At 39.1% G+C, this 21,244-nt stretch overlaps 1 protein-coding gene across 3 annotated transcripts in view; it reads left to right on the forward strand.

The window, feature by feature from the left end:
- Window positions 1–21,244, forward strand: part of flnbl (filamin B, like) — a 149,667-nt gene that overhangs the window by 92,236 nt on the left and 36,187 nt on the right. For 2 of the 3 annotated variants that reach the window (XM_060835639.1, XM_060835638.1), the window contains exons 17-31: window positions 786–946; window positions 1,041–1,131; window positions 3,866–4,035; window positions 4,163–4,280; window positions 4,920–5,182; window positions 7,420–8,017; window positions 9,777–9,950; window positions 11,009–11,171; window positions 11,852–12,012; window positions 12,615–12,782; window positions 13,079–13,171; window positions 14,042–14,165; window positions 15,948–16,101; window positions 20,329–20,518; window positions 20,909–21,156. In XM_060835639.1, coding sequence (XP_060691622.1) covers window positions 786–946; window positions 1,041–1,131; window positions 3,866–4,035; window positions 4,163–4,280; window positions 4,920–5,182; window positions 7,420–8,017; window positions 9,777–9,950; window positions 11,009–11,171; window positions 11,852–12,012; window positions 12,615–12,782; window positions 13,079–13,171; window positions 14,042–14,165; window positions 15,948–16,101; window positions 20,329–20,518; window positions 20,909–21,156 — 2,876 coding nt within the window. The remainder of the gene's footprint in view (window positions 1–785; window positions 947–1,040; window positions 1,132–3,865; window positions 4,036–4,162; window positions 4,281–4,919; window positions 5,183–7,419; window positions 8,018–9,776; window positions 9,951–11,008; window positions 11,172–11,851; window positions 12,013–12,614; window positions 12,783–13,078; window positions 13,172–14,041; window positions 14,166–15,947; window positions 16,102–20,328; window positions 20,519–20,908; window positions 21,157–21,244) is intronic. The other variant, XM_060835640.1, reaches the window with a different exon arrangement.

Here is a 21,244-nt window from a genome sequence, read left to right on the forward strand (position 1 = left end):
GCAGAGGCATGGAAAATCAAAAGCTGTTCATTGACCATTTCCATACCTTTTTTTTTTCTTTTGCTGGTCCTGGTCAGATGATGGGCCTGATTGTGTGTATTCTTTCATGGGTGTTTTTGAGCAGTCCAGTATAGTGGTGACTGTTTGTATGGTTTTAAGAGCAGTTCTGTCATTGCTACCTTTTTTTTAGAATCTGTCCTTTTTTTAGGTCAGGATTTATGATCAGATGAGGAACAAATGATTTGACACTTTAGCATTGGTAACTTTTTTGGCCTAAAGCAAGGTATCAAGCAAACTGAACTAATGAGTCTTAGGTTGGCTAAAGTTAGAGACGAATTTGTCATGTTATGACTTTTTTTGAGTAGGTGAAACTTGAGCCCAGGCCTTAGTGTCCCTACCTCTGGACATATCAGTACAGCATGAGCCCCTTGGGTATCTGGTTTTCAGTCCATGTCAGGGTGGTAGTAGGAAACCATTTTATCCCCATGTTGAAAAGAAAAATGGAAACTGGGCTGTGAACTGAACTGCTAACTGGTTTAATTTATCTAGGATATGTTCTGATTCATACCTCTAGTCAAAAAGCCCTTCTGAACAATACTAACCAAGGTACAGAGGCATAGTCACCACTGCCTTTCCATACAAGTTTTAACTTCTGCATTCTACAATGTTGCCAGAATAGAATAGAACTTGCATTTTATTTGCAGAGTGGTGAAAAGAAATAGTTCTGAATGAATTTACAGATCCTTTTCTAGTGATAAAGACCAATCATGACTTATCATTTTCAGGTGATGTCAGTGTTGGCATAAAGTGTGATGCTCGTGTGATCAGTGACTCTGAGGAGGATATAGAGTTTGACATTATTACCAATCCCAATGATACTTTCACTGTGAAGTATACACCACCAGCTGCTGGACGTTACACCATTAAAGTGTTGTTTGCTGGTCAGGTTTGTACCCTAGATAACTGAAGTTGCTCAGCACTTCTATACTACATTCTTGCACCTTGTTGTGTAATCATTTAATGTGCCTTTTTAAAAACAGGAAATTCCAGTTGGTTCTTTTCGAGTTAAAGTGGATCCATCACATGATGCCAGTAAGGTTAAGGCTGATGGCCCTGGATTAAATAAAACTGGTAAGTTAAACCCACAAGGTTTGAGGCAGTCTTTATGCAGTATACCTTTTTTGTGATGTAGATCAAATAGTGTGCAACAAGTTTGGATTAATGCTTTCTAGTACTTTGAGATGCTGCAGTGATCTAGATACCACTTAGTATTGCATACTGCTACCTCCAAGTGCTGTCAACATGTGTGGTACAACAGACTTCTGCAGTGAAACAAGTATTGGTGCAGGTTTTTTGGACTCTTATTACTACCAATTATGTTTAAAGATATAATGAGTACTCAATTTGTTAGGTTTTGACCTGTTCCCTAAATTTTACTTGCACATTCCAGTCTGACTTGTGGTCAGCTGTAACCTCCCATTTAAACTCATGGAACTAATGAGTTTCCATGATTTTGTTCAGTACATCTTCATAGCTAGGGAGGGTTCAATAGCATTAAAAACTTCACTTGGTTCCAGTCGGGCTGTTTTTTTTGTTTTTGGTTAAACAAAATCCAGCAATGGCCATATCCCTTGTGTAAGTTGTATTTCTTAAATTAGAACTATATAATGTTTTTGAGGCTGAGAGGTTTAGTAGTGTGAAGGAATATTATACATTTCAACTACCACAAATGTAGAATGAATAATTGTGGTTAAAATGCTATTTTTGTCAATGCATGACTTGATTGTTCAAAATCTACAACTCCATATGTCTTGTCTTTGAGTGCTGTAACATTGTTTTGAAAAGACCAACCATGTGGTCCCCTTATGTCTCAATAGTGCTATTTTGTTCTGTACACTCCAGTCTGCCCATAGTGCTCTTTCCTTTTGACCTCCCCTTTTTTTAAATTTATATATTTTTCTGGGGAAAGTTGATCTGTGCCAAAATGCTGTCTGCTATTGATTTTTTTTTAAACTGGTGCTTTTTGTGGAGTAGGTCTTTAATTAAATATCTACTAAAGCAAGCCTCAATCATTCCAAGGTCTCAGTAGGCAGCAATGGTAAATCAGTGTACTTCATCTAAATAGATTTAAAGTTGATATTTGCTTTTACCAAGCTGTAGTGTATATTACTGTGATCCCAAAATAAATCCTCAGGAATTTTGTGCGGTGTCCATACTAGTCAATGGGAAATGGTTTTTGTTATAATGGATATACTAACCAAAGGCAGGCATAGACTACAGTCCTTGAGCATGTTACACCATCTAAAGGTTATGGCTGATTTCTGGAACCTCCATTTCCACAATCTGTTTTAAACCTCTTCCTATTACTTTGATATCTAGCATCTATCCACTTTTTTTTTTTGCCTTTGCATATTTGAAAGACTTTGGTTCCTTGAAGCTTTGTTTCCAAGAAAAGATTCAAAGCTTCACTTCCCTCTAATAAAAGACACTTGTTCACACACTTTTTAATTGGGTATTCCTTTTTTTTTGTTCATCCCAGTTCTAGATCTGCCTGGAACGGAAGTATCCTCTCTAACCATCAGAGACCCCTCAAAAACCTTGTTTCAATCAAGCTACTTATTCTTTTCTCTAGATATAAGGCTGTCCAATTGTTTTCCCTCACTTCAGGTTCTAATATAGGCCTCTAATGCACTGTCATCTTAAGGTGACCAATACTGTGTGCACTACTCCCGTAGTCTTACAAAGCAGTTTGTCAAAAGGTTTGTATTAACTTTTCTCTAGTGGCATAGTTGATTTTGGATGTTCTCTCTAACTGAGATGTGGTTTGAAGATAATTATTGAACTAACGTTGAACATGATTTGCAAAACACTCCATGGGTGAGATTGGGTAATTTTAGTCATAATTTTGACATTTTATGGATGACTTAATCTTTTGTGAACAGAGGCAGTGTAGAATTCCAAAAGGACTTGAATGAGTTGGCAAAATTTGTGGCTGGAGAATGTTTTAAATCTCAACTTGAGGATTGTGGAAAGATCACACCAGGTACAGTTCTGAAGTGAGTACAGGAAAAGGAGGACCTGTGTGTGCACAGTGGCAGGACTAACTGACTGCAGTTAATGAAACAACAGATTTTATAGGCTTACTATTTTAAGAGCAAGGAGGCCGTTGAGCTGTTAGAATTCCTTTATATTAGTCACCAAAGGAAGAACGTGAAGGCACTGGAAACTACAGAAGGTTCATGAGGTTTCTTTGAGTTATAAAGGCCATTTGAGCATGTGGAGGTTTTTCTGGGAGGGTGGTGGGGAAAAGTAGGTGATGCCATCTCTCCTATTGGATCTGGAAGGATGAAATGGAGGGAGGAGAGAGAAAGAGGAGGTGTTCCCACTTGCTCAAGGATGAGCACCAAATTAATTAAAATTGCCTGACTCACCATGAAAAATTTATTTAAGGTGTGCAGAGAGAATTAGCCCTTTTTGCTAAAGTGGAAGAATGTCATTTTCCACAACCTTGCACATCTGGAACACTGCTACAGAGCCTGTGAATGTGTGATGGGCTAAATAGCCTCTTGCAATCTAAGAAGGATTTTAAAACTTTTTTTGCTGTTGCTCATTATTTCTGTATTCCTTGGTGATCTCTAGCCATTCAAAATCCTGGCTGGATGACAAACTTGTGAATTCATTTGTGAGAAAATAGATTTTAAGTATTTTTTGAAGTTTTGCTTTTGAAGCAGATGGCTGGGGATGAAGGTTTACAACATGCAGTCAACCAACCTTGGGTCTAGTGTTCCTCCCCATCCCAAGCAGTTAACTACTGGGGTAAGTGTACTGGAGTCCTGTATCTGAATATGTTCTTTTCAATGGACAGGAGTGGAACTTGGGAAACCAACACACTTCACTGTATTTACAAAGGGGGCTGGGAAGGCTCCACTTAATGCACACTTCAGTGGGCCTGCAAAAGGAGAGGCTGTCCGTGACTTTGAAATAATTGACAATTATGACTATTCTCAGACTGTCAAGTATACACCAACACAGCAGGTGGGTGCTTATTCACCTATTTTGAACTTTAGTAGTATTTGCTGTTAATCTGACATGGAAAGAGCTTAAGACAGAACTGCTGTGACTTGTTAAGTGAGTAAAATACTATGTCCATGTGTATTTGCAGGGTAACATGGGAATTGCTGTGACTTATGGTGGCGATCCAATTCCCAAGAGTCCCTTCAACATTGATGTAGCATACCCACTGGACATGAGCAAGGTCATGGTTAATGGTCTTGAAAACAGTATGTATATGTTTTACTACTTTTTTAAAGGATGATGTTCAGTTAGTTGGCTGTGATAAAATTCTATTTTAGAACTGAACATTGCAAGTTCAGTACTAAATACTCTAATGTATTCGATTAGTGCTACATATTCAATGGGTGTTGGTTAGCTCATTGGTTTGTGATGTACAGTGCCAAGTAGGAGTTCAATTGATGTTGGCTGATGTCACTGAAGGTCCTGACTTTTTTTAATCTTGCCTCTGGCTCACTTTTTTTCAGGAGGCACCTTCAATGGATATGTGAATAAGGTGTTTAGAAGGATATGGGCCAAGTGCTGGTAAATGGGACTAGATGAGGTTAGAATGTGCTCAGTATGGATGGGTTGGGCCAAAGAATCTGTTTCCATGCTGTGCATCTGTTTAAAAGTAGGCTGTTTGTAATTGATACTTATCAATTTGTCTTTAAATGTTAACTTGGTTTACCTTCCATTTTCTATCAACTTGCGTGGTTGTAATACTAACTAAAATCTATATTTTCTTCTTCTGGCACCTTGTGATTATATTTGCTCTATTTGAAGAATGGTGTACTAGAGACTTGCTCAGTATTAGAAATGCATTTTGATTTGGATTGTGACTTGTAACTAATCTTGTTTCCACTTAGGAGTAGAAGTTGGGAAAGATCAGCAATTCGCCATAAACACCAAGGGAGCCGGGGGGCAGGGTAATGTGGACGTGAAGATCTCTAGCCCTTCACAGAAACCCGTGCCCTGTGTAGTGGAGCCAGTTACAAGCAAGGATGCTTGTGTAGTGAAGTACATTCCCAAGGAAGAAGGCTTATACTCTGTAGATGTGATGTATGACCAGAATCCAATTGTAGGTAGCCCATTCACTGTGGATGCTGCTCTACCTCCAGATCCCTCCAAGGTAAGTGGTCAAGTCCAGATGTTTTTGCTCTGGGCCATGTACCTATCCTATTCTAGGCTATATATAAACCAAGCTTAGCAATGGAGTAAAGTTCAAATGTTTTTTGTAACAGTGAAAGTTTAAATGTAAATAAACTTTTTATAAGGCAGTAAGTGCTCCCATGTTAAAATCATTTTTAAAGTATCTCTATCCTAGTATTTCAACTGTAGTACTGTGCTAAGTAAATAAAACTAAATATCCTTTTTGATTCTAGTTTGAACTTGTGAAAGGAGAAATATTTAGCAATTTGCAGCTTCATTTGGCTTTGTACTTTTTCCAGAAAGTTGTCATTGGCTCCTGACTAGAGGAACACAGCCCAAAGGTTTTTTCAAGGTGGGGGAGGGGTTCATACAGAGCTCATCACACCAGTGTGTATACACCATGGAGACCAGTTTAGAAGGGCCCTGGCTCTCCTGCCCTTCACCCTGGATACTGCAAACAAATGGACTGGTTTCCAGGTATCCAAATTGCAGGCTTGTCAATGCAGTGCTGTCTGCATTCTGGTTAGTCCCTCAGCAGTGTGCAGAGCCTGTAAGCTGCTCCTAATGAGAAGATCCAGAGTTGCAGTTGCCTTGGGCTGAAGCTGTGATGTAGAAGTAGGACATAAAATTGACCTCTGCCAACTTGATCAACATGGATCAGGTGATTAGTGAGCAATTTACCCTTGCAAAAGCCTCTAATTTGTTGAAACATAATTGAAAACCATTGTTCATTTGAGACTAAACACAACATTCTAAGTATGCGGGTAAGAAGTTGAACAATTTGTCATGTTTTGAAAAATTTTTAGTTGGCCTTTTTTTTACAGTCAGCTATTAAATCAACTAATTGTCATGTGCTGAATGTTGTCACAATCGGAATTAACTGAAGTCCATCTCCATCTGAGATTGGACAAAAGCTTGAGCAGGTTCCTACACCAGGATGGAAAGATTGACTACACTATTCTGCAAAATTTGTAGCTTCAGTAGGCCAGTTTCCATGCCACTTTCTTTGAATAAAGACCTGTGAACATTCAGGCTTTTATTTCCTCTGCAGGAGAGGAGACCTCCGTCTGAAAGGTACCCTTGCTTCTGATGGCCTTTTTCCTGAGGCCAGTTCAGTGGGTGCACCTCTAAAGCTAGTGTTTTAGTTAATGTAACTTTTTTAACATGACCCCGGTCTCCTTCATCTGACCTTAAATGAATTGGGGCCTCTTCCGTGTAACCCTTTAAATGAGAAAGCAAAATCTCCATCTTTAGTGAATTGAGCCCATGTTTAGTGGACATGTTGCCAGATCATTAGCCTGGAGTTCTGGATTGCCAGTGACATACCACTTTTTTTTTAAAAAGATGTATTTATTTATCACACTCATGTAGTGTTTCTGTTAATATCTCTTTCAAAGAGATGAACCAGTTGGTGCTACTTAAATTTTGTAAAACTTAGCTCCAGATTTCACTTCCAATGGGATAAGCGTTCAAGATCAAGAGGTTCTTGTTTTGCAGTGACTTTTTTTGAAGGTCAGATCTGTTGGATATTGCAGTCTGAATGTAGGCTGCAAAGTAGAATTACAATGAGCAACCAAGTTGTGTAAATCCATCTGACATAAACAGTGATTTGAAGTGCATCTCAATCCAGTGCTATGATTTAGCCTTTTTATAAAGAGTCCAAAGTGTTTTGCTGAACTGCTGTAAACCAGCTCAATTTTACTGTGACTAAGGCTTATAATTCCAAGCCCCAGTAAAATGTGAAGGCTGTCAGGTTTGGAGGTTGCCTGCTGGATTACTGGAAAGCTGAGATAAGAAACTTGGTGAGATTGGTGGAGGTATATACCATTTTTAAAGGTTGGTTAGAATAAATAGAAACTGCCATCAACAACCAGAAAAATCAATCTGGTCCAGGTTTAACTCCTGTATCAGATTTTTTCAAAAGAACCAGAAATAACTTTTTTAGTTCACTTTCTTTGATTGTCATTGATACAGGTTTAGATCATTAAATTGAATAAATATTTGGCAGGAAGTTGATTTTGGGGATGGGGGGTGGTGAGGGGGCACTGGTAGGACTGACCTGGGGTTTGATTCAAAAGAATTGGCAGAGAAGGCTGAATGGCTTCCCTTTCTGCTGCACTGCTATTCAATTGTGTGCAAAATGCATTGCAAAGTAAAAGCACGGTAAAGGGTGTGTTTGAGTTTAAAAATAACTTTCAGAACTTTTTTTTAAAACAGGTAAAAGCTTATGGTCCAGGCCTCACAAGTGGCCTTGTTGGCAAATCTGCTGAATTCACTATTGACACTAAAGGAGCTGGTACTGGTGGGCTGGGCCTTACTGTAGAGGGCCCATGTGAAGCTAAGATTGAGTGCTCTGATAATGGGGATGGGACCTGTTCAGTCTCTTACTTACCAAATGAAGCTGGTGAATATCTTATCAACATCTTGTTTGAAGACACTCATATTCCAGGTTCTCCATTCAAAGCAGATGTGCAGTTACCATTTGATCCTTCCAAAGTTGTTGCCTCTGGTCCTGGTTTGGAACGTGGCAAAGTTGGAGAGGCTGCACTATTTACTGTTGACTGTTCAAAAGCTGGTCCTGGTGAACTGACCGTAGAACCAGTATCCGATAAGGGTGTTAAAGCTGAAGCCCACATTCAGGATAATGGTGATGGTACTCACACTGTCAGCTACATTCCACTTCAACATGGTCCCCACAAAATCGCAGTAAAGTATGGAGGGCAACCAGTGCCTAAGTTTCCAGCACGGTTACAGGTGGACCCAGCAATTGATACTAGTGATGTTAAAGTATATGGACCTGGAATTGAAGGACGTGGTGAGTACACTAATTTCTCTATCCTTTTATATTCTCAAGAGAAGCTGAGGAACCTCTGGTTGTAACACTGGTATTTGTACTAATGCAATCAAGCATAGAACGTATTGCACAGTAACAGCTGTAATGTGGCCAGCTGATCTCTTTGGTAACTTAGTTAAGGTGACTGACTTGTGGCCCTTTGAATAGTGTTGGGTTTTTAAGATTAATTTTTATGGATGTAAATTATAACAGCAGTCAAAAAGTGTCCAAATTAACCAAGGTAAAAATAGTTGCTTTTTAATACTGGCTATAAAATCATGGCGTGAGGACACAAGCATCAATCTGAACCATGGTAACTTGACGGAGGTATTTCCTGTTCCCAGTCAAGAAAGCATTGTCCAGCTGGCAACTTGTGTTGAAATATTTGATTTGTATTTTTGATATTTTTAATTTTTTTCACCTGCAACACATTGGAAAAGCCCATCAAATAATGGGAAGAACACCATTCAGTTAAAATTAAAAACCTCTTCCCTGTTTTAAAAAAAGAATTAAACATTAAAGAAAATTTTACTGCTATTTGCAAAACTTTTGTTTTTGTATAAAAAGTGGATTGACTTTCAGGGTCAACTGACCACTGCTAGAGTGTATTAGAAACATTTGAACAATAAATACAAGATTTAACATCTCATAATTGACTAGTGGACAGCATGACTTCAGATCTGCACATGATTTTAGTGGTAAAAGGTTTTAAGTTTTGTAGCAGGCTGGCCATCCTGCTAAGGATGGCTTCCCTATAGTTGAACATTGGCTTTAATTTTGAACAGTTCTAAAATGGAAATAACTCTTGTCACTTAACCAGTCTTTCTCCAATTCAAACTGGGCTCAGGTGCCTGAACAAACCAAAACCTGGTGTAGATCCTTCCAAGTATAGATTAAACCCAACCTTTAATTTTTGGCTGCAAACTGTACTGTCAGTCAAACTGTCTGCCACTTGCATTTTAAGTGTGGTGAATAAGTGAAGTAACAATTTTAGCTGAAAAGCACAGCAGGTCAGGCAGCATCCAAGGAGCAGGAGAATCGACATTTCGGGCATGAGCCTTTCAGGATTTAAAAACCATTTTACCCATGTGAAGTGTCAGCAAAAACACATTGTTCTCCAATTTGTAAGCAAGTTGAGGTGTAATAAGACATTGTTTTAAGGAGAACTTGCTAGTTCAGTATTTCAGTTCTGAACCTTTTTTGGTTCTTACAAGAGGGGCTGGAATACAGGTTTTCAGGAAGCTGTTTTTAAAAACTAAATCCTGTAACTTTGTCAATTGTAGCTTTTTGAAGTTACACTCGGGGATTAAGGTAGAAATCTCCATTTTTAAACTTTGAAATTTAACTAGCACAAAGTGTATAGTATTGAGATTTGTACAAATCACCAAGATTTCTAAATTCTACTTTTAAACTTTAAGCTTTCGGAGGCAAACCATGACTGGCTAGTAGTCTTCCATACCTTGAGTGACAAAGTCAGCTCACTGGTGACTTGCAACTGACCCTTGTGGATCCTGTGTCCTTGTTTTTAAAAGCGAAAATTATGACAGACTAGAAAGAGACTATCCACAACCTTGTTCAGGGAAGCTGCAGGTGATCTTAATGTGGAAGTGAAGCAAGATGGGAAATTCTGGTCCATTACAACCATGTCCAGTGATGGCTGATGAGCAGCCATGGTATCTCACTGTTTTTTTTTCCTTTTGGTTTTAAATGTTTTCCTTTAATTTGTATTTTTTTCATGTAGGAGTTTTCTGTGATGCCACAACTAACTTTACAGTAAATGCAAGTTCACTGACCAAAGTGGGAGGAAACCACATTAGAGCAAGCATAGCAAATCCTTCAGGAGCCAGCACCGATTGCCTGATCGGGGACAAGGGGAATGGAATATATACAGTGGAATACACACCATATGAAAAAGGTACGATAGGAAGACACTTATACATAGAACGTAGAAAAATACAGCGCAGTACAGGCCCTTGATGTTGCGCCGACCAAATCCTACCTAACTTACACTAGCCCAATAACTTCCATATGCCTATCCAATGCCTGCTTAAATGACCATAAAGAGGGAGAGTTCACCACTGCTACTGGCAGGGCATTCCATGAACTCACAACCCGCTGCGTAAAGAATCTACCCCTAACATCTGTCCTATACCTACCACCCCTTAATTTAAAGCTGTGTCCCCTAGTAACAGCTGACTCCATTAGCGGTAAAAGGTTCTCACTGTCAACCCTATCTAAACCCCTAATCATCTTATACACCTCTATCAAATCTCCCCTAAACCTTTTCTCCAATGAGAACAGGCCCAAGTGCCTCAGCCTTTCCTCATACGATCTTCCTACCATGCCAGGCAACATCCTGGTAAACCTCCTCTGCACTCGTTCCAATGCCTCCACATCTTGCCTATAGTATGGCGACCAAAACTGCACACAATACTCCAGATGAGGCCGCACCAGAGTCTTGTACAACTGCAACATGACCTCAGGACTCCGGAACTCAATTCCTCTACCAATAAAGCCCAGTACACCATATGCCTTCCTCACAGCACTATTTACCTGGGTGGCAACTTTCAGAGATTATGTAAGAAGGCATTGTAAAACTCCTGTGTCCTTTACCTTTTCAAATCAGGTGGCTCTAAGATATCACTTTTGACACTCTGCCTCATTTTTGTTTCAAGAATTTAGGGTTAAAATGAGTGGATACTTCATTACACAAATGGGATGCCTAAGACTGGGCAAAAGGATGCATACCACACCATTGTAATAAAATGAGAACTTTGACCAGAGGCCTAAAGTTCTGTTATCACAATTCACTGGAAAACCATTGACCCTAGATTTTACCTTTTTTTTGGCTCCATCCATAGTTTATTTCACAAATATTTTGTTCTTTAGCAGTTGTAAGTGGGTTTTTTGTTTCAGGGCTGACAAGATAGAGGTTCTAATATCCATAAATTCTGAACTTTGTTTTTTGTGCAGGTGTACACACTGTTGATGTAACATATGATGATGCACCAATTCCAAATAGTCCATTCAAGGTAGGGGTCACAGAAGGATGTGACCCTTCACGTGTCTCAGCGAGTGGACCTGGACTGCAAGAGGGCTTGACCAATAAAGTGAATAAATTCTCTGTTGTAACAAGGTAATTAGTACCTTTTTTTTATTGGGTCTTGGAGATTATGCACTGAGAGCCAGACATTGCTTGATCAAAGTTCCCTGCATTTGTGATCTCCGTATTTGGTTGGATATGTGATGACGAAGGCAAAATACCAGAACTGCAAGACTGAAATGCTGGCCTTGCTGCAGTAGTCTGGCAGCATCCATGGAGAGTCAGTCAATGTTTTTGTTTGTTATAACTTCAGACAGCATCTTTTTTGGTTATGAAAATTTTTTTTTTTACTGAACCAAAAAAGTTAACCATTCACACTCCATTTCACCCCCCTTCTCTTCCTCTTTTCTCTCCTCCTTCTCTTTCTCTTTCTTTCCCCCCCCCCCCCCCCCCCCCCCCCCAACCCAAGCACTTCACATTGTCTATCCATGTCTGATGCATCAGATAAAACCACTGTTTATTGAACTCCAAATGGGCATTTTTTTATAATTCCACTCCTTGGGTCTAAACGTTGGCCTGTTTATCAATACTACATGTTCCTATTTTTACAGTAACATCACTGCTATTGATCAATTTATTTCAGTTTGAATAATAACACTATAATTTGCCCACTTCTGAGTTGTAATTGTGTGCCAGTTATGCTCTGATCTACTTGTAGTTTGGTATTACTTATTAGTTTAGTCTTGAATTCATAATGAAATTCTGTGACACAGGGGAGCAGGAACTGGTGGTCTTGGGATTACTGTTGAAGGACCTTCTGAAGCAAAGATCTCTTGCAAGGACAACAAAGATGGTAGCTGCAGTGTTGAATATACTCCTTACACTCCTGGTGAATATGATGTGAATATTACCTATGGAGGGCAGCATATAACAGGTAAAGCTATCTCTCTGCACCACTTGACAAACTAAGAATGACTTGATTATTAACTCCTTGGGCAAAGCTAGTCATTTCAATGACTATTCCAGCACCACCACCTAGAGGGGACCTATAGTTTTGGCTGACTAGCTCTTCCAAAGTACACAATTGATAACACTTAAAAGATTTTCTGGTATCTCAACTTTAGGTAACATTTTCCAATGGCTGTTATTTTAGTGCCAAAGAATGAAGTCAAATTTTGACTTTGTTGCCTACATGAATTTACCTTTTTGGCCGTGTCTGCCTATTAATGTAACTCATTAATTAGGAAATTCTGTTTGGCCATAACATCAATAGAATTAATATTTCCTGGTTCAATATTCATCCTCCAGTGAATTTTAAAAACTGTTCCACTTGCAAGTTTTTATTAGAAATGCTTAATATTTCCAGTTCTAAGAACACTTAGCCCTTGTGATAAGTTGTTTTTTTTTAGATGTAAGACTTTTTACATTCAGATTAAGATTATAAATGAAGGCTCTATATCCTAACTTGAGAAAACTTCATATTAAAACTTGAGTACCATTATCCAAAGTTCAAAACATTGCGTGTTTTGTTTTTAGGCAGCCCATTTAAGGTACCAGTCAAAGATATTGTGGATCCAAGCAAAGTGAAATGTAGTGGACCTGGGCTGAGTTCAGGTGTAAGAGCCAAAGTTCCTCAATGTTTCACTGTGGATTGTAGCAAGGCTGGGAAAGCTCCTCTTCAAGTATCTGTGTTGGGACCAAAAGGTAAGGTTATATTGGGCAAGTGTCACTAAATGGATTCAGTCAAGTCATTGCACTTGCAGATGTGTACAATTAGATCCTGTAGAAGAGGGGAGCATTAGGACTCCACATCGTATAGTTTAAATGAAGTACACTTCTACTTAAGTTGGGAGTGGGGTTTTAAAAAAAATTCTACTTGTTTTTTGACCCATTGCACATCTAGGAAATGCTGTACTGTTTTTGGTAAGGGTATCACTTATCACCCTTTTTTATCAGCGACTTATTCCAATTTGCTGCAAGTAAAAGGTTTTCTGTTCTAGTTGGTGAGGCACAGCCCCAACCATGGCACAGTCCTCTGAAAACGATTACAGACTTCTTTAAAGGAGAGATCAAGAACGATGACAGGGAGACAGGTTTGGATTTGAGCTGTTCTAATCTCGAGGCAAGAAAGGTGGTGGGCATATGGCCGGGAACAGTTGTGCTGGTCCTGTCTGCTTTTGTTTTGGGGCAAAGTAGAACTTGCTAGGCCTAATGCTTCATGGAGCTAAAATTCTACATGTTGTCACTCTAACCCAGTTTTGTGTTTTTTAACAATGTTTTGAAAGTCCTATTCTAAAAATCTTACTGTTGATTGTAGCCCCTCCCAGCTTCTCTAATTCCCATGTTTTAAATGAAAACCAATCGGTCCATGTTGCATGTCTTGCCTTGACAAATTTTGACATGCAGTTTAAATTCTGGACCTGCTTCTGTAAATATTAAAGAACCTTGAATGACAGATTGCATCACAGCTTTTATTGTCATGATTCTCCTCATTCCTGATTGTTAGGAAATTCTCCTCAACCCTTCAGCTGCTTGAAAGTTTTCTTAATTTGGTTTGGGTTTGTCCCTGGTTTGAAATTTTCACATTGTAATGTTTTGATCTGGAATTTTACAAACTTATTATCTTTATCTTTTGGTGTGCTAACACCTCATGTAGCAAAGATCACAATTGACTGGAATTCCTCAACTTCCTAGTTTTTTAGGATTTGCTACAGATTCATGTGTAGCATTCTTTTAATTCCAATTCCCAAAGTGTCAAATTTTAAATGTACTAAAACTTAACGTTTATTGACTTTGCAGGTTTTGCTCCATTTTGCAACGTTAGGTACTGATTTAAGGCAGTGAACTGTTCTTAACACAACTAACCAGCTTTGTATGCACAGCTGACTACTTGAATTAATCAAAACACATCTTTGCTTTAGTTTTGACTTTTTTTTTTCCTCTTGTCTCTCCTTCTCCTCCAGGCCTAATTGAGCCTGTTGAAGTCATTGATAATGGTGATGGCACTCACACAGTCAGCTACACTCCTTCACTTGAAGGGCCATATTCTGTTTCAGTGCAGTATGGAGATGAAGACATTCCTCGCAGGTAATTTTTTTTTTAGAAACTTCAAGGATGAGCAATGCAGAGTTTGATACTATTTATCACTTTCTACAAAACTGTTGCATTAAAGACTAATAAAAGAATACAATGTTGCCTGACTGCTTGCACAACTTGACAGTAATCTGTCTTGTAAATTACCTCCCCAGACGAATCTCATTTGCACCTATCTTGGCCATATTTTGATACCAAAAATAGGATTTTAATTAAGGGTACTGATGAACATTGTTCTGTGTCCTAGCTTGCAACAGTCTGCTTTTCAAAGGGTTATCTATTTTTATCTGCTTTTAAAAGAAAATAGCAGTGAATAGCAATTTCTTGGCAGAAACTACAGGATAGCATGGAGTGGCCCTGTTAAGCAGGTCACTTATTTAGGTTTTGATTTTGTAGGCAGTTATGGACTTGACACTCCAATTTTCAATTGAAAATTGAAGAGTTGACACCTATTAATAGAATATTCTAAGCAGATGTCAATTGTCTTTTTAAATGTAAGCCTCCAGAGTCAAATGATATTAGAACCAGTCAGTCCTGACCCAACCTAGCTAAGTTGGTGATACCAATCTGCAGTGTGGAGGGTCAACTTGACTGCTTTGCAAGCAGAGTGAAAGACTGGAGAAATCTCCACCTATATAAGTTGCTTGAATCTTTGAAATCTTTAGGGGAAACCTGGTGCAGCAGTGCAAAGGGATCCAGTTAAGCATCTAATAAGTCAGTGTTGGAATGGCTCTTTGCTAAGGAAGTGCTTTAATAGCAGTGACTTGCTCAACATAATTGCAATTTACTGAAGCTGCTTCAACAATAACTTCCAACCAGTGACCAATAGACAGACAATAGTTCTCAAATATGGCCAGTCTGAAGTTTTCCTCCTAAAGCCACTTCACTCAGTGACAGTCAGTGCACCTGCACCAAACAATAGCTTTGCTGTGGTCAAAGGCAGGTCAATATCATCTGAGTAATGAGATGGTCAGCAATATCCTCCTACAGATGAATAAGATTTAATCTCCAAGTAATTCACACTTTTTAGGTTTACACCTTTAAAAAATCTAATGGATTTTTAAGATAACTATTTTTAGTCATTACTTTAAGACAGCAGCAATAGCAGGATTTTGTCCTCCTCACCTTTTGCAGGATTTTGTCCTCCTTACTTTGTCTCTGGATTAGTCTAATGATTGCTAAGACATCTCCCCTAATGGAAATGAGTAAATGCATGGATTCTCCACAATGGTCCTCGTGTGCTCTACATGTTGTCACAGATATATGAATTCTCCAGGACTGTTGTTTAGGCTTGTATCCTGTGATCTGAAGTGCATTTTGCAGATTTTTGACTCTGCACACCCATTTTTTTTTGGGGGGGGGGGGGGAGGTTAGCTGACTGGAATTGGCATTGGAGCAGATTGTACAAAGCTGGTCAACCTATGGCAATTTTGAAAGTTCCAATTGTCTCTCTGCATATTGTCCTAATTCTTTAATTGAGAAGCTCAATTAAATGTGGTTTTGTACAATGCAAGTTTGCTACAATGGCAATAAAACAACTGCAGTTGTGGCATTCTGTTGCCCTCAATGACCGCAAACATGACTCTGTTCTAGTTCTGGCTCTAATGAAATGTGCAGACCACTGGTGGACTGAAAAGCGCAATTTTATTGGAATAGTAGACTTCACAACTTTTGACAATGGTTCCTGTTGAAGTTTCATTTTAACTGAAATGGAAGCTGATTTTGATTTTTTTTTGGTTCTCTATGCCAGATCAATTACCAGTCTCCTTTGTTCAGTCCTTTCAGGGTGAAGGTGCTACCAACTCATGATGCCAGCAAAGTGAAAGCCAGTGGGCCCGGCCTCACATCTGGTGTACCAGCTAGTCTACCAGTAGAATTTACCATTGATGCTAAAGATGCTGGAGAAGGTCTCCTTTCAGTACACGTAACTGTAGGTTTTATTTCCTTTTTTTTTGTTTTGAGTTGGGTGGGTGTAGGTCTATGGTAAAACCAGGCAATTTTAAAACTGATGCTCTGCAGCTGAAGTGGATGAGGAGTAAGCTGGTTGTCTTGGTTTGTTTTAAATACTGATGTCTATTCTTGCATTCAAGACCCTGTACCAAAATATTTCTTGCCTTCTGATAGGAATAGCCTACAACTAGGTTTGGCTGACAACTGAGCACATGCTCACTACTTTTCAATGGAGAATGGAGTTAAAACATAGGCTGGGATTATCTAGTTATTTAGGATTAAGTGCTACTAGGCTTGTGCAAACATTTGTGGCTTAACCTAAAATAGAGCAGCAACTCTAAACTGATTTTGTTATGGGAATTGGTTGTTTTTTTGGAATCTTGGTGACCACTTTTTTTGAGATAAACGTGAAGTTGTTAATTTTAAAGAGCAAGTGTAGTGAATCACAAATGAAGTGACTCGTCTAGGTGCAGTAAACTAGTCAAAAGCTTAAGATCAAGACATTTTTTCACATCAGTGAAAATGCTAGCACTGGATCATTTTTAAGCTAGCAGCTGTATGTGGAGCAGCATGTTTTAAAATGCCTTCAGGGAATTTTGTAAGCAGATTACGTTTATCTTTGTCACTACTCTTTTTGCAGAAAGTAACATAGGTGCTGCACAACACAGCCTTTCTGATCACTGGCAATGAATTGCAAGTGTGGCAAGAAGTCCAGAAGTGTGGTTTCTCTCCTGTAAAGCAGTGCATAACTAATGTCTAACAAAACTACAGGTCTTTCATTTCATTTGACTTTTTCTGTAATAAAGCACTGCTGTTTTTTTTACATTTAACTTGCATTGATTTTTTTTTGTAGATATTTTTATTGAAATTTAACATTTTTGCAAATTTACAAAAATAAACAAAACTCTCAAATACAAACATTGATGTACAATTAAATCATATATACAATAGTCATAATTTAACAAAGAAAAAGAAAACAAAAAAAAGAAACGAGAAAAGAAAAAAAAACAACTTTCTACTAATCTAACCTATAACTAACCAGAGTGTATACCTAAGTCTCTTACATGCTCGGAATGTATAAACATCAAATATAATAAAACCGGTATTCGCGCAGGATTCCTCTCCCAAGGGGCCCCGGAGCAGCCCGGTCTGAAATCTTCACTAAATAAAAGCCCTTGTTAGGATAGCCGAAATATCTGCATTTATATAATTCAAAAAGGGCTGCCATATTTTATAAAATAATTCAGTCTTTCGGTGCACCATATTTGTGAGGAAGTCAAGGGGGATATATTCCATAATTAATCTGTGCCAATTTGAAAGTCCAGGGGGGCCCTCAGCCACCCAGTTCACCAAAATATTTTTCCTTGCACAGAGAATAGAAAATAGTCTCTTCCCATGCATATCCAGAGATGAGAGGTTCGAAAAGCCCAAAAGGAGAGATACAGGGTCCACCCTTATTTCCGTTCCTAAAATTTCTGTCAGGGTATTTGCCACTTTAGTCCAGTATCTGCGGATTTTCTGACAAGTCCACAGACAATGTACAAGAGTACCCACCTCTGTTTTGCATTTAGGACACATTGGAGATGCTCCTGCCTTAAATTTTGCCAGTCGAGCCGGAGCTATATGGGCCCTATGAACTATCTTTAGTTGGATAGCCTGAGTTCTGTTACAGATAGCAATTCTCCTAGCATTTTCCCAAATGTCATTCCACATATCCTCAGATTTCTAGCCCCAAGTCCTGCTCCCATGTTTTAAGCAGGTCATCCATGTCTCCTGAGACTCCATCATGTAGCAAATGGTATATAGTACTAACGGAGGATGCCCCTGCTGGTCGTAAGACATTACGTTCTGTCTGATTTATAACGACTCTCTATTAATGTAGTCTTCCTCTGTGTATATAATCTCGAACTTGGAAGTATCGAAAGAGATCCCCATTAGGTATTCCGAATTTCAGACGCAGCTGCTCAAAGGACATCAGGATCCCATCTTTAAATAGGTCCCCTAAGCATGAGATGCCCCTGGATCTCCAGAGTTTAAAGGTGGCATCTGTAATCCCCGGTTGGAATCCCCATGCGCCTACTATTGGTGCATGGGGGGATGTTTTATGTGAGTTACCCTCATTTTGCCGCATTATATTCCAGGCCTTAATTGTGTTTAATATTATGGGATTTTTACAGTGGTCTGTAATGATTTTCCTCTTATCTGAAAATAAAAGGTTAATAAGTGGGTATTTTACTTGGGAGGCTTCGATATCCAGCCAAACTGATTGTGGATCAGATGAAACCCAATCAGCTATGTAACTTAGTAGGGAGCTTAACTGATATTTCCTAAAGTCTGGGAAGTCCAGTCCTCCCCTTGCCTGTGGAAGCTGTAGCTTCTTCAGCTTAATAAGGGGCCGTCTATGGTTCCAAATAAAGGAGCCCAACCAGCCATATAATTTACGTAGGGCTAGCCTTGGCAGCATCAGCGGGAGCATTCTCATAGGATATAAGAGACGGGGCAGAACATTCGTTTTAATTAATGCTATTCTCCCTAGCCAGGAAATCGGAAGGTCTCTCCATCGCTGGAGGTCTTGCCTTATCCTTTCCATTAATTGTACAAAATTAGCCCTATACAGCTGATCAAATACTGGCGTGATAAAAATACCTAAATATAAGAAGCCCTCCAGGGACCAACGGAAGGGAAAAGGGGATCCGTCCATTAAGTGGGGTATCATAGCCAGACCACCCATTGGAATGGCTTCCGATTTTGAAAAATTAATTTTATAGCCAGAGAATGCACTAAATGTATTAATAACTTGAATTAGACGAGGCACTGACACTAAAGGATTACTGAGGAATAAGAGAACGTCATCTGCATAGAGGGTAATTTTGTGTTTACCTGTACCAATCCTCGGGGCCGTTATATTAGGATCAGTCCGGATGGCTTCTGCTAATGGTTCGATTATCAGTGTAAACAACAATGGTGAGAGAGGACATCCTTGACGGCAGCCCCTACCCACACTGAAGCCATCCGATCTTAACCCATTAGTAATAACAGCTGCTTTGGGGTCATTATACAATGTTGAAACCCATTTGGTAAACACCTGTCCAACGCCAAACCTTTCCAATGTGTAAAATAAATATGACCATTCAACCCTATCAAATGCCTTTTCTGCATCCAATGAAATTACTACTCCTGGTATCTTTCCCTGATGACAGGCTTGGATCATATTCAAGACCCTTCTGATATTATTGGATGATCTGCGGCCCTTAATAAATCCCGTCTGGTCCTCCTTTATAATATATGGCAGTACCCTTTCTAGTCTTAGTGCTAACATTTTTGAGAGAATTTTAAAGTCTACATTTAGTAAGGATATTGGTCTGTAAGATGCACAATCTTCTGGGTCTTTTCCTTTTTTGAGGATAAGAGAAATATTTGCTTCTTTCAGCGTGGGTGGGAGACAGACCTGACTATGCGCAAAATTATACATATCCATAAGTGGGTCAACCAATATTCCTGTAAATTCTTTATAGAATTCAGCTTGAAAACCATCCGGGCCCGGTGCTTTTCCGCTCTGAAGTTGCCTAATTGCCTCAAGTATTTCTTGGACTGTTAAAGGGGTATTTAGGGCCGACACCTGTTCTGGAGTCAGGCCCGGGAAGGTCAAATTTTTAAAAAATGACTGCATCCTCCTAATCCTATCTTCACAATCCTGCGATCTATATAGTTCAGAATAAAATTCTTTAAAGGTCGCATTGATCTTTTTATGATCATGAGTCAGGGTACCTGTACTTTCCTTGATGTGCATTGATGTTTAAGGGCATGACAATATTTTTCAAACAGTCCCTCAGTTTTTTGTTTAGTCTCCGCCTCAGCCTTCATTTATCATGGTGCAAGTTAGTGCAGCTGATGGAATTTGAATCTTCTACCTCTTTGGGGCAAAAATACCCACCTCCCAGAATGCCATTCTTGAGTAGGTTAGAACCATGTTTTCATAGATTTGAGTATCAATTTTAAAGTCTGTGCACATAAAAAGCAACTTTTGTGGAACAAATCATACATTGAGCTGTATAAACTTCATGGTAAATGTGAGAATACCCGACACTATGGAAACGATAGAATTTACCCAGTGATAATTGACTTTTATTTCAACCGCATCTGAAATACTTAATGTTTGGGTGAGGGTTAATTCTGTATTGTAACGAAGACTTTTTTTTGCCCAAAGGACCAAGAAGGGAAGCCAAAGAAAGCTAATATCCACAATAATAATGATGGCACCTACAAAGTTTCCTACATACCAGACAAGACTGGACGTTATACTATCGTAATCAAATATGGAGGTGATGAGATTCCAGCATCCCCTTACCGAATCCGTGCAGCAGCTACTGGTGATGCTAGCAAATGTACAATGTCAGGTAAATGCCAGTTTTAACTTGGTGTCATGAGATTTGTAGCAATGCTTTCTGACCTAAACTATATTGTCATCTTTGCCACTTCAACCAAAAACCTGGAACTTGTCAGCAGCAGCATTGTAGGTGTACCAAAACCAGTTGGATTCCAGTTTGAGGAAACAACTCTGCAACGCCACCTCTACTGCAGTTAATGGACAACACATGCTGACCTTTTTTTCCTAGTATTCCCATTCCTTTAAAACCTAAGACTAGTGATTTTGCAGGCTTACTTTTTTTAAAAGGAATTGTCATAGCTTTAATTTAAACAAATGATCACCGGATTTCCCGACTTGCTTAAATTTTAAGTGTGCTTAAAATGTGAACTCCAAATTACACTTTAATTTTCTTCTTAAGGTTCTGGTCTTGGACCTACTGTTCAGTTGGGTGATGAACTTGGAATGAAGGTGGATGCCAAAGCTGCAGGCAAGGGTAAAGTCACCTGCACAATCTGCACTCCTGATGGCACTGAAGTGGAGGCAGATGTTATTGAAAATGATGATGGAACTTACAACATCTTCTACACAGCACCAGAAAAAGGAGCATATGTTGTTTATGTCCGCTTTGGAGGAGTGGATGTTGCCAACAGTCCATTTAGTGTTGTGGTGAGCTGCCTTCTATTTCTTTTTCATAATGAAGAATGGGACATCTCTTGCATTGCAGTTGTCCAAATGAGCAATTACTTCTCTAAAG

This window comes from Hemiscyllium ocellatum, chromosome 14, assembly GCF_020745735.1.
Source record: "Hemiscyllium ocellatum isolate sHemOce1 chromosome 14, sHemOce1.pat.X.cur, whole genome shotgun sequence".
Taxonomy (NCBI): domain Eukaryota; kingdom Metazoa; phylum Chordata; class Chondrichthyes; order Orectolobiformes; family Hemiscylliidae; genus Hemiscyllium; species Hemiscyllium ocellatum.